General features: G+C 36.7%; 1 protein-coding gene across 1 annotated transcript in view; it reads left to right on the top strand.

Moving 5' to 3' along the window:
- Positions 1-13,876, top strand: part of ANKRD7 (ankyrin repeat domain 7) — a 34,616-nt gene that overhangs the window by 14,004 nt on the left and 6,736 nt on the right. Inside the window, exons 4-6 of the mRNA XM_062195402.1 lie at positions 402-508; positions 1,249-1,386; positions 5,971-6,076. Of these exons, the coding sequence (XP_062051386.1) occupies positions 402-508; positions 1,249-1,386; positions 5,971-6,076 (351 nt within the window). The remainder of the gene's footprint in view (positions 1-401; positions 509-1,248; positions 1,387-5,970; positions 6,077-13,876) is intronic.

Here is a 13,876-nt window from a genome sequence, read left to right as displayed (position 1 = left end):
CTTTAGTTCACTGATACTTTATCTGCATGAAGTCCAAAAATAAGTGCATTTTTGGAGGTGTAAATAGTACCCACTGGAAACTGAATTATGACAACAAAATGGAATGTGAATTGTTATAATACTTACATTACATGCTACATGCCCATCACTTAATTATTTCAGTCTGCTTTTGTTCACAATTTGAATTAAGGTAACAGAAACTTTAATTTTTCAATTGGCTTAGCTGTATTTGTTTATGTTTGAAAACATATTTTGTTCTATATTAAAATCTTTTAAAAGTTAAAATATATATTCGTAAGTTTGTTATAAGCATACTTATTTTAAAAATTGAACTTAAATCCTAAACGCATGTAACTCTGGTACAACATTTTACGTAATCACTGTAAAATGTTTTTTTTCAGGATGGGTATACTCCACTATTACTTGCTGTTTCTGAAAATAAGGCAGAAATGGCAGAATTTCTTCTGGAGAAAGGGGCAGATGTGAATACTTCAGATAAGAATCAAAGGTATAATTAATAAAGCTAAATAATATATACTATAGCTATGTAAGGATAGAAGAAATATATAGCAATATACATTTATGTATTTATACTTAAATCTGTATTCAAAACAATTCTAAATGCATATAGATACACATTTATATTCACATACACAAGTAAGCATGGATTCCAAAATTTTACACCAAAACATAGTTACCTTTTCTGTTTTTTATTAAATTTCTGATGTACCCTTTCATATATGAGTGTGAATGTGTGTGAGTATATATATATATATATATATATATATACACATATATATATATATATTTGATACTGGGAAAAGATAGGATCAAGTGACATATGATTTCAAATTATCTAGACCCTCAAAATTTTTCTGTCCACAAATGAAACAGTTCAAAAATCTGATTGTTAAACTCTTATTATTAATAACATTTGAATCTTACATAGAAGACCAACTATAGTAGTTAAATGGGAATAGGGCCCTAGGGTCTGAGACATCCCCTTCCATGGAATTTTGGGACAACTTGGAATCATTAGGCTTCCAGAGATCAGAGATTGAAAACTAGGGATCTAGCCACTGTATGTTCAGGGACTCTATCTTTCAGCTCTGTAATGTGGTCTGTGATGGGCATACCTTTCTGAGTAGATCTGCCCCACTTTTTACATTGTTGCCTTGCCTTTTACTCATAGAGATTCTACATTTGAATGGTAAACTGAGCATCCCCAATTTTTCTCTTTTGCTCCAGAACAGCCCTTATGATTTCTCTCAGTGAGGAACCAACAAGTATAGTAAGCCATCTTCTTCAGTATGATGTGGATCTATCTTGCCAAGATATTTATGGATTTACAGCTGCGGAATATGCTTCTTTTAATGGTTTTACCATGTAAGTGATGCTGTATATCTTTTAATAACTGTGTGGAGTTCCTTTTTTTTGTAAAAAAAAAAAAGATTTATTTATTTAACTTGAAAGGCAGAAGTAACAGAGAGAGAGAGAGGAAGAGACATGGCAGAGATCTTCCACCCACTGATGCACTCCCCAAATGCACATAACAGCCAGGACCAGGCCTAGCCAAAGCCAGGAGACAGGAACACCATACTGGAGGCCTAGTAGGTGGCAGGAATCCAAGTACTTGGGCCCTCATCAACTGCCTCCCAGGCATATTAGCAAGAAGCTGGAAGTGCAGAGTAGCTGGGGTTCCAGCTGATACTCTTATGGGATGCAGGAGTTCCAAGTGGCCCCCTAAGTTGCTGGGTATCAATTCCTACCCATGGTTTGATCTCAATCACAAATAATGTGCCTTAGAATACAAAGCTGCGGGGCCAGCGCTGTGGCGCACTAGGTTAATCCTCCACCTGTGGCGCTGGCATCCCATATGGGCTCCATGTTCTAGTCCCAGTTGCTCCTCTTCCAGTCCAGCTCTCTGCTGTGGCCAGGGAGAGCAGTGGAGGATGGCCCAAGTACTTGGGCACCCACACCCGCATGGGAGACCAGGGAGAGGCTCCTGGTTCCTGGCTTCGGATCGGCACAGCTTCAGCCGTTGTGGCCATTTGGGGAGTGAACCAATGGAAGGAAGACCTTTCTCTCTGTTTTTCTCTCTCTCTCTCTGACTGTCTATAATTCCACCTGTTCAAAAAAAAGCAAGCTGCAACAGGCTTAGCAACATAGGCAACCCTATAAAAACCTTGGACCTATTGTTTCAAGTACTTGATTTCCTCTAGTTTTGGGCTCTAATCAGTATGAGGGCTGCAGGTGAGCTGAGTGAAACTGTGGATACCATGTAGATCAGAGGACTTTGGACTTTGATTCAGGGCCCTTATCTGAATGAGAAATTCAGGAGAGACTCTCAGTGAACTGTTTGAAAACAACTAATTTTCCTTTTTAAATAGGTAAAATATCTCACAATTGTTCAACTTAAAAATAAAATTTTCCTTATATTACCTGTTACCTTTGGAGATCTTTTAAAATATTTTTAAAAAAAGATTTATTTATTTGAATAGTAGAGTTAGAGAGAGAGGGAGAGACAGAAAAGTCTTCCATCTGCAGTTCACTCCCCAGTTGGCCACAATGGCCGGAGCTTCACCGATCTGAAGCCAGGAGCTTCTTCCAGGTTTTCCATGTAGGCGCAGGGGCCCAAGCACTTGGGCCATCTTCTACTGCTTTCCCAGGCCATAGCAGAGAGCTGGATCAGTAAAGGAGCAGTCAGGGCACAAACCGGTGCCCATAAGTGGAGGCTTACCTCACTATGCTACAGTGCTGGACCCTAAAAATTTTCATTAACATAAAGAGAATAAATTTCATATATTTCATAAATATAATTCTAAGAAAATAACCATTTTCCTCCCTTCTCTATCCCTCAATCTCTCTCCTTCCTTCCTTTTAATTTTTTTAATATTTGCAAAATCGTAATTTCAAGTTACTCTATAATCACAGGCTTAATGCACTACTAACCATAATATTCAACAAGTAAAAAGTAGAAAGGCCACGGTTTCACAGGAGTGTTAAAAACATGCTTTAAATATTGCTACTACTGTTTCATTAGCCAACTTTAGTTTCATAATTCTTCATAATATTTCAAAGATTTTTATTTATTTATTTGAGGGACAGAACCACAAACTGAGAGAGGGAGAGACAGAGAGAAAGATCTTCCATCCACTGGTTCACTCCCCAAATTGCCGCAACGGCAGGAGCAGGGCCGATTGCGAGCCAGGAGCCAGGAGCTTCTTCTGGGTCTCCCTCGTGGGTGCAGGGGCCCAAGGACTTGGACCATCTTCCACTGCTTTCCTAGGCCATAGCAGAGAGCTAGATCAGAAGAGGAACAGCCAGAGCTCAAACTGGTGCCCATATGGGATTCCAGCCCCACAGGCAGAGGCTTAGCTCACTACACTACAGTGCTGGCTCCAGAATTCTTAAGTATATTTTTATTACACCATGAAGACAAAATATTTTCAAGTATGAGCATGCATTTCTGATTTTTAATAGTAAATGAGAAAATGGGATACAATAATAGAACTTTATAGTTAATGAAGTTAAAAAGCACATGTTTAATAATTTGATTTTACTTTAAAAATTATTTAGTTGAAAAGCTGAGAGAGGAGAGAGACAGAGAGATCCTTCATCCTCTGATTCACTCCACAAATGCCTGCAATAACTGGGTTTTTGTAGGCTGAAGTCAGGAGCCAAGAATTTGATCCAGGCCTCCCATGTGATTGGCAGGGACTCAAGTACTTGAATCATTGCTGCTTCCCAGTGTGCATATTAGCAAGAAGCTAGGATGCATATGGAGCTAGGACTTAAACCCAGGTACTTTGATAAAAGATGTTAGCTTCTCAAGCTGTGGCCTAATTGCTGCACCAACTGCCTAATTTTAAATTATAGAAAGGTATATATTTTTGAAAGAGTTACACAGAGGGAAGGAGGGAAGGAGGGAGGGAGGGAGAGAATCTTGCATCTACTAGTTCATTCCCCAAATGGCCACAACAACCAGGGATCAGCCAGGCCAAAGCCAGGAGCGAAATCTTCATCCAGTCTCCCACATGAGTGCAGGGGCCCAAAAACTTGGGGCATCTTCTGCTGCTTTCCCAGGTCCATTAGCAGGGAGCTAGACTGGAAGTGGAGCAGCTAGAACTCCAACTGGTGCCCATATGAGATGCATGAGCTGCAGACTGTGGCTTAACCTTCTGTACCAGAGTGCAGGCCCAATGGCCCCATATTTTTGAAATCTTAATTGAAAACTTTAGACATAAAGGAATTTATTTTCTATTAAATCTATCAACCATAATTGTATACTTTACTTCCTTTGTAATACTGGATATGTATACCTTTTTGTACCTTTATTTATGCAAGCCATATATATGTATATATATATATAAATTTAAATAAAATAGATAAATTACTGTTGAGTGCTTGTACTATAAGTGTTCTTGATTTTATAAAAGACATCCCAGCTAATCCTTTTAAATGTGGAATTTCCACCACCACTTCAAAATTTTGAGTATATGACACTAGAAGACAGATATATCCTGTTTATTAATGTATCTCTTGGTCAAAAATACAGTATTTGTATATTTGAAATGACATGTTTACATCTATCAGTCTCATGAAGCCACTGTTTTGGTAGTTCCATGGAAGGGAATCTCAGAATTTTTTATTACATCACCCCCCAAAATAGCTTTTTTTCTTATATCTTGATCCATCATGAATTTACCACTAAACAGAAACATGTTCATTTCATCATGGGATTTTTATTCTCTCAATATTATTCTCATGTTTTCAGTGTAGAAATAGAGTTCTAGCAGAATTGTATTAGTTTCTTTTTTCAAAGAAATGAAAAGAGGTAGTAATGATGAATCAGTTACCTGTCGGCTGTAGAAATGATCAACATTTAATTCAAATTGTAACTGATTCTTCTCAGCCACAGTCTAATTGCCCTTTCCCTTGTTCTGTAATTTACCCCTTTTGCAATGAGAAATAATTTTTCTGTAATCATGACTGGTTGATCAGCTGTTGCATGTGGCCTCTGCTTATTGATGTCACTGCTTAACTATTCCACAGATATTTTGTGGTGTAGAGCGGAAGCAAAACCACATTTCTCATGTGGTTTTGAAAATACAAGTGAAAACAGCTCAAATGGAGGAATTATGTTTAGGCATTTATTTTACAGTTAGAAATATATTTCCTTATCCTTTTCAGTGAAATTCTAAAATTAAAGTGTTGCTAGAATGAGTTCTTAGGCATGAAGAGGTGGTTTGTTTTTCATAGATGTTTATCAGCCCTGTTAAACCAGTGTTATGAGCTGAATTTTGTTTCTCCAAAATTTATGCTAAAGCTCTAACTCCAATACCTTAGATTGTGATTTTATTGGGACATAGGGCCTTTAAAGAGGTGATGTGATGCAGTTAAAAGAGATGAGAAGGGTGGTCGCAATCCAGTCTGACTGGTGTCACTACAATAAGGTGATTAGGACACACAGAGAGCCACCAGGGGGACTCCTGCATGGAGGCACAGATGACTTATGAACTGAGGCAGCAAGAGGAGAGACCTGAAGCAACTCCTTCCCTAAGGACTCTCAGAGGAAGTCAGCCGTCCTGGCACCTTGATGCTGAACGTTCAGCCTCTGGAATTGAGAGGAAATACATTTCTGTTTTTGCCACCCAGCTATGATGTTCTGTTTTGACATCCCTAGCACATGAAGTAAATACCAAGACGAATATAAGTGATTTTTTCCCCCTACCTTATTGAGGGCTTTCTAAAAATCATATTTGTGATAGCAGGAAGAAAAGAGGTGTCAGAAAATGGGAGTACGTGAAATATAAAATGGTGTCTGTTAACAGAGCAGGCTTAGGAGGAAATTGAGACATATTTGAGGTTGGCATCCTGTGTCAAGGTTTTGATTTCGTAACTGTGTTAATCATTGAACTGAATTTCTTTGTATGCTATAATTCACATATATTTTCACTTTATGCATAGATATCATCAATTAATGGCTAACAATGGAAAGGAGAATAAAGTTAAGCAGAAGTGCTTCTCTGAAGATAAAACTTTTGGCACTAAGTCATGGAAGAACTCAGGAAAGGTAAGAATAACTAACTGAACAAGTACTTTTTTTTATTGCTTTTGACTTTTGTAGGAAGAGAAACAATTTTTTCAAGTAATATCTAAATCTGTAATGAAAATATTCTATTCTGAAATGGTAAATACTTTTAAGAATTATTCTTTTTTATTTATTATTTATTAATTTGAAATGCATACCCAGAGAGAGAGAATCCTCCACCTGGTGGCTCACTCCCCAAATGCCTGCAATGGTCTGGGCTGAGTCAGGCCAAAGCCAGCAGCCAATAATTCCATCTGGGTCTCCCACACGGAAAACAGGGGCCCAACTACTTGGGCTATCTTCAGCTGCTTCCCCAGTTGCATCAGCAAGAAGCTGGATTGGAAGTGGAGCAGCCAGGACTCAAACGTGGCAGATGGACATGGGTTGCAAGGTGAATTACAAGCAGCAGCTTAACTAACCCTTTATGCTGTAATGCCAGTCCCAAGAAACATTCTTAAGAATATTTTCAATTGAAATATTCTGATACCATGTTGACCAAAAATATGATGTAAAGATATACAAAATGATTAAGACCTCTTTTTTTCCATAACCTCTTGACTACTTACAAAAATAATTTTTTTTCATGTATATAGATTTTGAGATATACAAACTATATCTAATTTTGCTATAAAAAAACTCTCAACACATTTGATATGAGCTAAGGTAATATATATGAATGTATGTGTATATATATAATGCATATGAATAAATATGAAATCATTACATAAAATTTAAAAGTAAGTAACTGAATTTTATTTACCCAAATCTATTAAAATAATCTGTGGTGTTCATTTTCAAAAATGCATACAAAGGTACTTCATGAAGTTCATGGAAAATGGAATTAAAAGAAAAATTTATTTTGTTGCAAGCATTTTTGAGTGGACACAAGGGGTTTTGTTATGAAAAACCATGCATGGATTCAAAAATTCTCTTTGGCACAAAATAAACATCTTTTAATTCTATTTTACATGAATGTTTAAAAGTGCCCTGTACAATTATTGTAAAAGATAGGTATCTTTTTGTTGTTGAATATATCTTACACTGACTTTTTTTGTCAGATGTAAGAACAATTTTTACAACCATTCTCTGTAAAACCAGCAACCATACTCCAACCCTACCCCTTAACACACTACGTATAAAAGAGCAAAAATAAACAAACAAAAGGACAGACAAGGAACATGATGTCAACACTATTCAAACCCTCTCTTTTCCCTCACAATTATGCTTACAACACTTTTTGGCCCTATTAAATACAGATGTGTTAAGAGCAAGTTCTTGGAATTCCTCGAGCTACACTCTTCTCATGTCTTCTTTTACTCTTAAAAAATATTTCTATAAGTACACATATAATGGGGCAGGTATTTGGTCTGATTAAAATGCATGCCACTTTAGATTCCTGCATCCCATTTCGAAGTGTTTTTTTCCTGGCTTCTGATTTGGGCTTCCTGCTAAAACGCCATGGGAGGCAAAAGATCATGACTCAACTAATGGGATCCCTACCACCCCTGTAGGAGACCTGAATTCAGTTGCTGACTACTGGCTTCAGCCTGGCCTAACCCCAGCTGTTGTGGGCAACTGGCGAGTGCCTATCTTTGGCTTTCCAAAAGTTAATACAAAATCCTAAAAACCTATGTAGCTATAAGAAGTAAAGAATTTCTGTGAGTTATACCTCATTTATTAAGGGAACTAAAGCAGTAGAAACTACAGAGTAAGCATTTCTACATTTTGAGTATTTTCATGCTGATAAATATTTATAAACAATTCCATCATTTTACCCTGGCAATTCATGTTTCCAGTGAAAGGTTAATATTTAAAAGTTTTAAAACATAATAAAATATTAGGTCAAAAATTACCAAAATATACTGCAAGAATATGGTGAATTTGAGCAGTTGTATTTCTGTCAGATTCAAAGGGGATAACTCAGTTGTTTCCTAAAATGACTATAAAGTTCAAAGCATCCATGCTGAATTGTAATTGTGTTGTAAGTCATAGCATTTAAGGAATGCACTCAGGAGTGAAAATATCTGGACATAAATGAATTGCAAATGTCATTTGTTTTCTAGGTGTGTAACCTCATTTCTACAAACCTTGTGCTGCTTCCTTGAATTAGAAAAGTGTTTTGAAAGAGTAGTTAAGTGAACCATCATAAGATTTTTGCCTAGTACTCGTCCATTAAATGGAGAGATTTTTTTTTTCACCTTAGAGAACATGAGGAAATTTTTCAAGAAATACATCTATATCATGAATCATCAATTGCAAAGATATAACTTGAATTCAGTATATAGGCAGAGGAAAATTTGTAATCAAAATACCAAGTTGAGTAACAGAATGAACACTCTTAGGCATATGTCACAAATTTAAATAAAATGAAAATACTAACATTTCAGCTATAAAATCAGGAAAAAGTAATTAAAATTTTGTGTGAAATTCTCTTATTTCCAATTACTTTCATTGATAAATGAAAGTTTATTTTCTTTTAGAAATTTATTTTTTCTTAGAAATACTACAGTAAAGTATACTCAGAAAACTTGGGTATTATACAAGAAAATTCACAGACCTACTACCCAAACAATACATTTAAAATTTTTTGGCATGTTTTTGTAGTCTTTTATAATTTGCCTAAGTTTTTTTTTTCATCGAAGATAATTTAAATTTTTCTTTTTACCAACACAATACATTTTAACACAGATTTCACTGTGATCTTTGCTATACCTTTATGTCATGAAACATGGTCTGGCTTTAGGAACGGTTGTTTCTTGGAAGACTTCCTTTGGCTGATTTCTGGGACAGTTTCTTCACCCTAGTTGGAACCTCAGTGAATGATGTATTATTCTGTCACATACAATGCATTGCTACCTATTTCTCTCCTTTTGTTTTTGAAATGCAAGCTTCATGAGAACTTGAACTTTTTGTTTTCTAACACTTGTGAAATTCAGTTTGTTGGCCACATTACAAAAATTGCCTTTGTCAGGCAATATTTTAAAGTCTTTAAATGTTTTAAATCATGAGACATCACACAGTCTTGTTGAGATGTGTGTTATTTGTATTCTCAACTTAAGGACATTAGACTGCAGAGCAATATGGCTTGTTGAGCGTTACTGAGCTAGGAAGCTGAGAGCTGGGATATAAACCCATGTACTCTGGAGTTGAATCTACATAGTCTAATGCCAGAATTCATATCATTAATCAGTACACCATGCCTTCTCTCTTAGGAGTGTCTGAATATATAGGATCCTCATAAACTCTATGTTTTAAAGGCTCAGAAGGAATATTTTAGTATTATTTGCAACTTATTTAAACCATTTTTTCTATATCTGAGAAGAATAGCCTTGGTATTTTGATTGGGATCACACTGAATCTGAAAATTGCTTTCAGTACTATGGACATTTTGATATTGATTCTTGCAATTCATGAACATGGAAGACATTTCCATTATTTTGTGTCTTCTATTTCTTTCTTTAATGTTTTATAATTTTCATCATAGAGATCTTTGATGTCCTTGGTTAAATTTATTCCAAGGTCTTTAATTTTTTGTAACTATTGTTATTAGGCTTGATCTTAGAAGTTCTTTCTTAGCCATGGCATTGTCTGTGTATCCAAGGCTATTGATTTTTGTGTGTTGATTTTATATCCTGCCACTTTACCAAACTTTTTCATGAGTTCCAGTAGTCTCTTTGTGGAGTCTTTTGGATCCCCTATACATAGAATCATGTCATCTGCAAACAGGGATAGTTTGACTTCCTCCTTCCCAATTTGTATCCCTTTCATTTCTTTTTCTTGCCTAATGGATTTGGCTAAAACTTTCAGGACTATATTGAATAGCAATAGTGACAGTGGGCATCATTGTCTGGTTCCAGATCTCAGTGGGAATGCTTCCAACTTTTCCCCATTCAGTAGGATGCTGGCTATGGATTTATCATAAGTTGCCTTGGCTTGTGTTGAGGAATTTTCCTTCTATACTCAATTTGCTTAAAGTTTTCATCATGAAATGGTGTTGTATTTTTTTTTCATTTATTAAACTTTTATTTAATGAATATAAATTTCCAAAGTACAGCTTATGGGTTACAATGGCTTCCCCCCTCCCATAACTTCCCTCCCACCCGCAACCCTCCCTTTCCAACTCCCTCTCCCCTTCCATTCACATCAAGATTCATTTTCAATTCTCTTTATGTACAGAAGATCAGTTTAGTATATATTAGGTAAAGATTTCAACAGTTTGCCCCCATATAGCAACACAAAGTGAAAAAAATACTGTTGGAGTACTAGTTATAGCATTAAATAAGAGTGTACAGCACATTAAAGACAGAGATCCCACATAATATTTTTTTTAAAAATTAATTAATTTTCTATGCCATTTCCAATTTAACACCAGTTTTTTTTATTTCCAATTATCTTTATATACAGAAGATCGATTCAGTATATAATTAGTAAAGATCTCATCAGTTTGTACCCACGCAGAAACACAAGTGTAAAAATACTGTTTCAGTACTAGTTATAGCATCACTGCACATTAGACAACACATTAAGGACAGATCCCACATGGGATGTAAGTACACAGTGACTCCTGTTGCTGACTTAACAATTTGACACTCCTGTTCATGGCGTTAGTAATCTCCCTAGGCTCTAGTCATGAGTTGCCAGGGCTATGGAAGCCTTTAGAGTTCGCTGACTTTGATCTTATTCCGATAGGGTCATAGTCAAAGTGGAAGTTCTCTCCTCCCTTCAGAGAAAGGTACCTTTTTCTTTGATGGCCCTGTTCTTTCCACTGGGATCTCACTCACAGAGATCTTTCATTTAGGTCTTCTTCTTTTTTTTTCTTTTCCATGGTATTTTGGCTTTCCATGCCTACAATACTCTCATGGGCTCTTCAGCCAGATCCGAATGCCTTAAGGGCTGATTCTGAGGCCAGAGTGTTGTTTAGGACATCTGCCATTCTATGAGTCTGCTGTGTATCCCGCTTCCCATGTTGGATCCTTCTCTCCCTTTTTGATTCTATCAGTTAGTATTAGCAGACACTTGTCTTGTTTGTGTGATCCCTTTGACTCTTAGACCTATCAGAGCCATCAATTGTGAACTGAAATTGATCACTTGGACTAGTGAGATGGCATTGGTACATGCCACCTTGATGGGATTGTATTGGAATCCCCTGGCACATTTCTAACTCCACCATTTGGGGCCAGTCCGATTGAGCATGTCCCAAATTGTACATCTCCTCCCTCTCTTTTTCACTCTGAAATTTAACAGGGATCACTTTTCAGTTAAAATTTAAACACCTAAGAATAATTGTGTGTTAATTACAGAGTTCAACCACTAGTACTAGAACAACAACAATAACAACAACAAAAAATACTAAAAATGATAAAGTATTACATTGTACATCAAGAGTCAGGACAAGAGCTGATCAGTTCATTGTTTCTTATAGTGTCCATTTCACTTCAGCAGGTTTCCCCTTTGGTGCTCAGTTGTCACTGATCAGGGAGAACATATGATATTTGTCTCTTTGGGACTGGCTTAATTCACTCAGCATGATGTTTTCCAGATTCCTCCATCTTGTTGCAAATGACCGGATTTCCTTCCATACCCAGTTTGCTTAGAGTTTTCATCATGAAAGGGTGTTGTATTTTATCAAATGCTTTCTCTGCGTCTATTGAGAGAATCATATGGTTTTTCTTCTGCAGTCTGTTAATGTGGTGTATTACGTTGATTGTTTTGCGAACGTTGAACCATCCTTGCATACCAGGGATAAATCCCACTTGGTCTGGGTGGATGATCTTTCTGATGTGTTGTTGCATTCTATTGGCCAGAATTTTATTGAGTATTTTTGCATCTATGTTCATCAGGGATATTGGTCTGTAATTCTCTTTCAATGCTGCATCTTTTTCCGGCTTAGGAATTAAGGTGATGCTGGCTTCATAGAAAGAATTTGGGAGGATTCCCTCTTTTTCGATTGTTTTGAATAGTTTGAGAAGAATTGGAGTTAGTTCTTCTCTAAATGTCTGGTAGAACTCAGCAGTGAATCCATCTGGTCCTGGGCTTTTCTTTGTTGGGAGGGCCTTTATTACTGTTTCAATTTCTGTGTCAGTTATGGGTCTGTTTAGGTTTCTATGTCTTCCTGGCTCAATTTAGGGAGGTTGTATGTGTCCAAGAATCTGTCCATTTCTGATAGATTTCCCTGTTTGCTGGCATACAAGTCCTTGTAGTAATTTCTGATGATTCTTTTTATTTCTGTGGTGTCTGTTGTTACGTTTCCATTTTCATCTCTGATCCTATTGATTTGGGTCTTTTCTCTTCTTTTTTTAGTTAGTTGGGCCGATGGGGTGTCAATTTTGTTTATTTTTTCAAAAAACCAGCTCCTCGTTTGGCTGATTTTTTGTAATGTTTTTTTGGATTCAATCCTGTTGATTTCTTCTCTGATTTTAATTATTTCTCTTCTCCAACTGGTTTTGGGTCTGGTTTGCTGCAGATTTTCTAGATCCTTGAGATGACTTGAAAGCTCATCTATTTGGTGCCTCTCCAATTTCTTGATGTAGGCACCTATTGATATAAACTTTCCTCTTAACACTGCTTTTGTTGTATCCCATAGGTTTTGGTATGTTGTGCTGTTATCCTCATTTACTTCCAGAAAATTTTTGATTTCTCTTTTAATTTCTTCTATGACCCATTGTTCATTCAGGAGCATGTTGTTCAATGTCCATGTGTTTGCACGCGCTCTAGGGATTCCCGAGTTGCTAATTTCCAATTTCATTCCTTTGTGGTCTGAGAAGCTGCATGGTATGATTCTAATTCTCTTGAATTTGCTGAGACTTGCTTTATGGCCTAGTATGTGGTCAATCCTAGAGAAGGTTCCATGTACTGCTGAGAAGAATGTAAAGTCTTTAGATGTAGGATGAAATGTTCTGTAGATATCTGTTAGATCCATTTGGGCTATAGTGTCATTTAAATCTACTGTCTCCTTGTTGATCTTCTGTTCTGTTGATCTGTCTATCTCTGAGAGTGGAGTATTGAATTCCCCCAGAACTACTGTATTGGTGTCTAAGTCTCCCTTTAAGTCCCTTAACAAGTCTTTTAAATAAACTGGTGCCCTGTAATTAGGTGCATATACATTGATAATCATTGTATCTTCCTGTTGAATGGATCCCTTGATCATTAAATAGTGCCCCTCTTTGTCTCTCCTAACAGTTTTTGTGGTAAAGTTTATGATGTCCGATATTAAGATGGCTACGCCCGCTCTCTTTTCATTTCTGTTGGCATGGTATATCTTTTTCCAGCCTTTTACTTTCAGTCTGTATGCATCATTGTTGGAAAGATGAGTTTCTTGTAAGCAGCAAAAAGATGGGTTTTGTTCCTTAACCCGATCAGCCAATTGGTGTCTTTTAACTGGACAGTTCAGGCCATTAACATTCAATGTGACTATTGAGAAGGAGTAATTTTGCCCTGCCATTTGCCAAAGATATTTTCTAATATATGGTTTGAGATTCCTGTGATCTTTTGCTGTGAGGTTTCCTTCCTTTACCTTCTTTCATATTGGTGACCGGTTTTCTGTGTTTCTGTATGTAACACATCTTTAAGTATCTTTTGCAGGGCTGGACGAGTGGCAACAAATTCTTTCAATTTCTGTTTGCTGTGAAAGGTCTTTATTTCGCCTTCATTCACAAATGAGAGCTTTGCAGGATATAATATTCTGGGCTGGCAGTTTTTTTCTCTTAGTACCTGGGCTATATCTCGCCATTCTCTCCTAGCTTGTAGGGTTTCTGAAGAGAAGTCAGCTGTGAGTCTAATTGG

Source organism: Lepus europaeus, chromosome 1 (assembly GCF_033115175.1).
Source record: "Lepus europaeus isolate LE1 chromosome 1, mLepTim1.pri, whole genome shotgun sequence".
Classification (NCBI taxonomy): Eukaryota; Metazoa; Chordata; class Mammalia; order Lagomorpha; family Leporidae; genus Lepus; species Lepus europaeus.
This window is presented reverse-complemented; position numbering and strand designations above follow the sequence as displayed.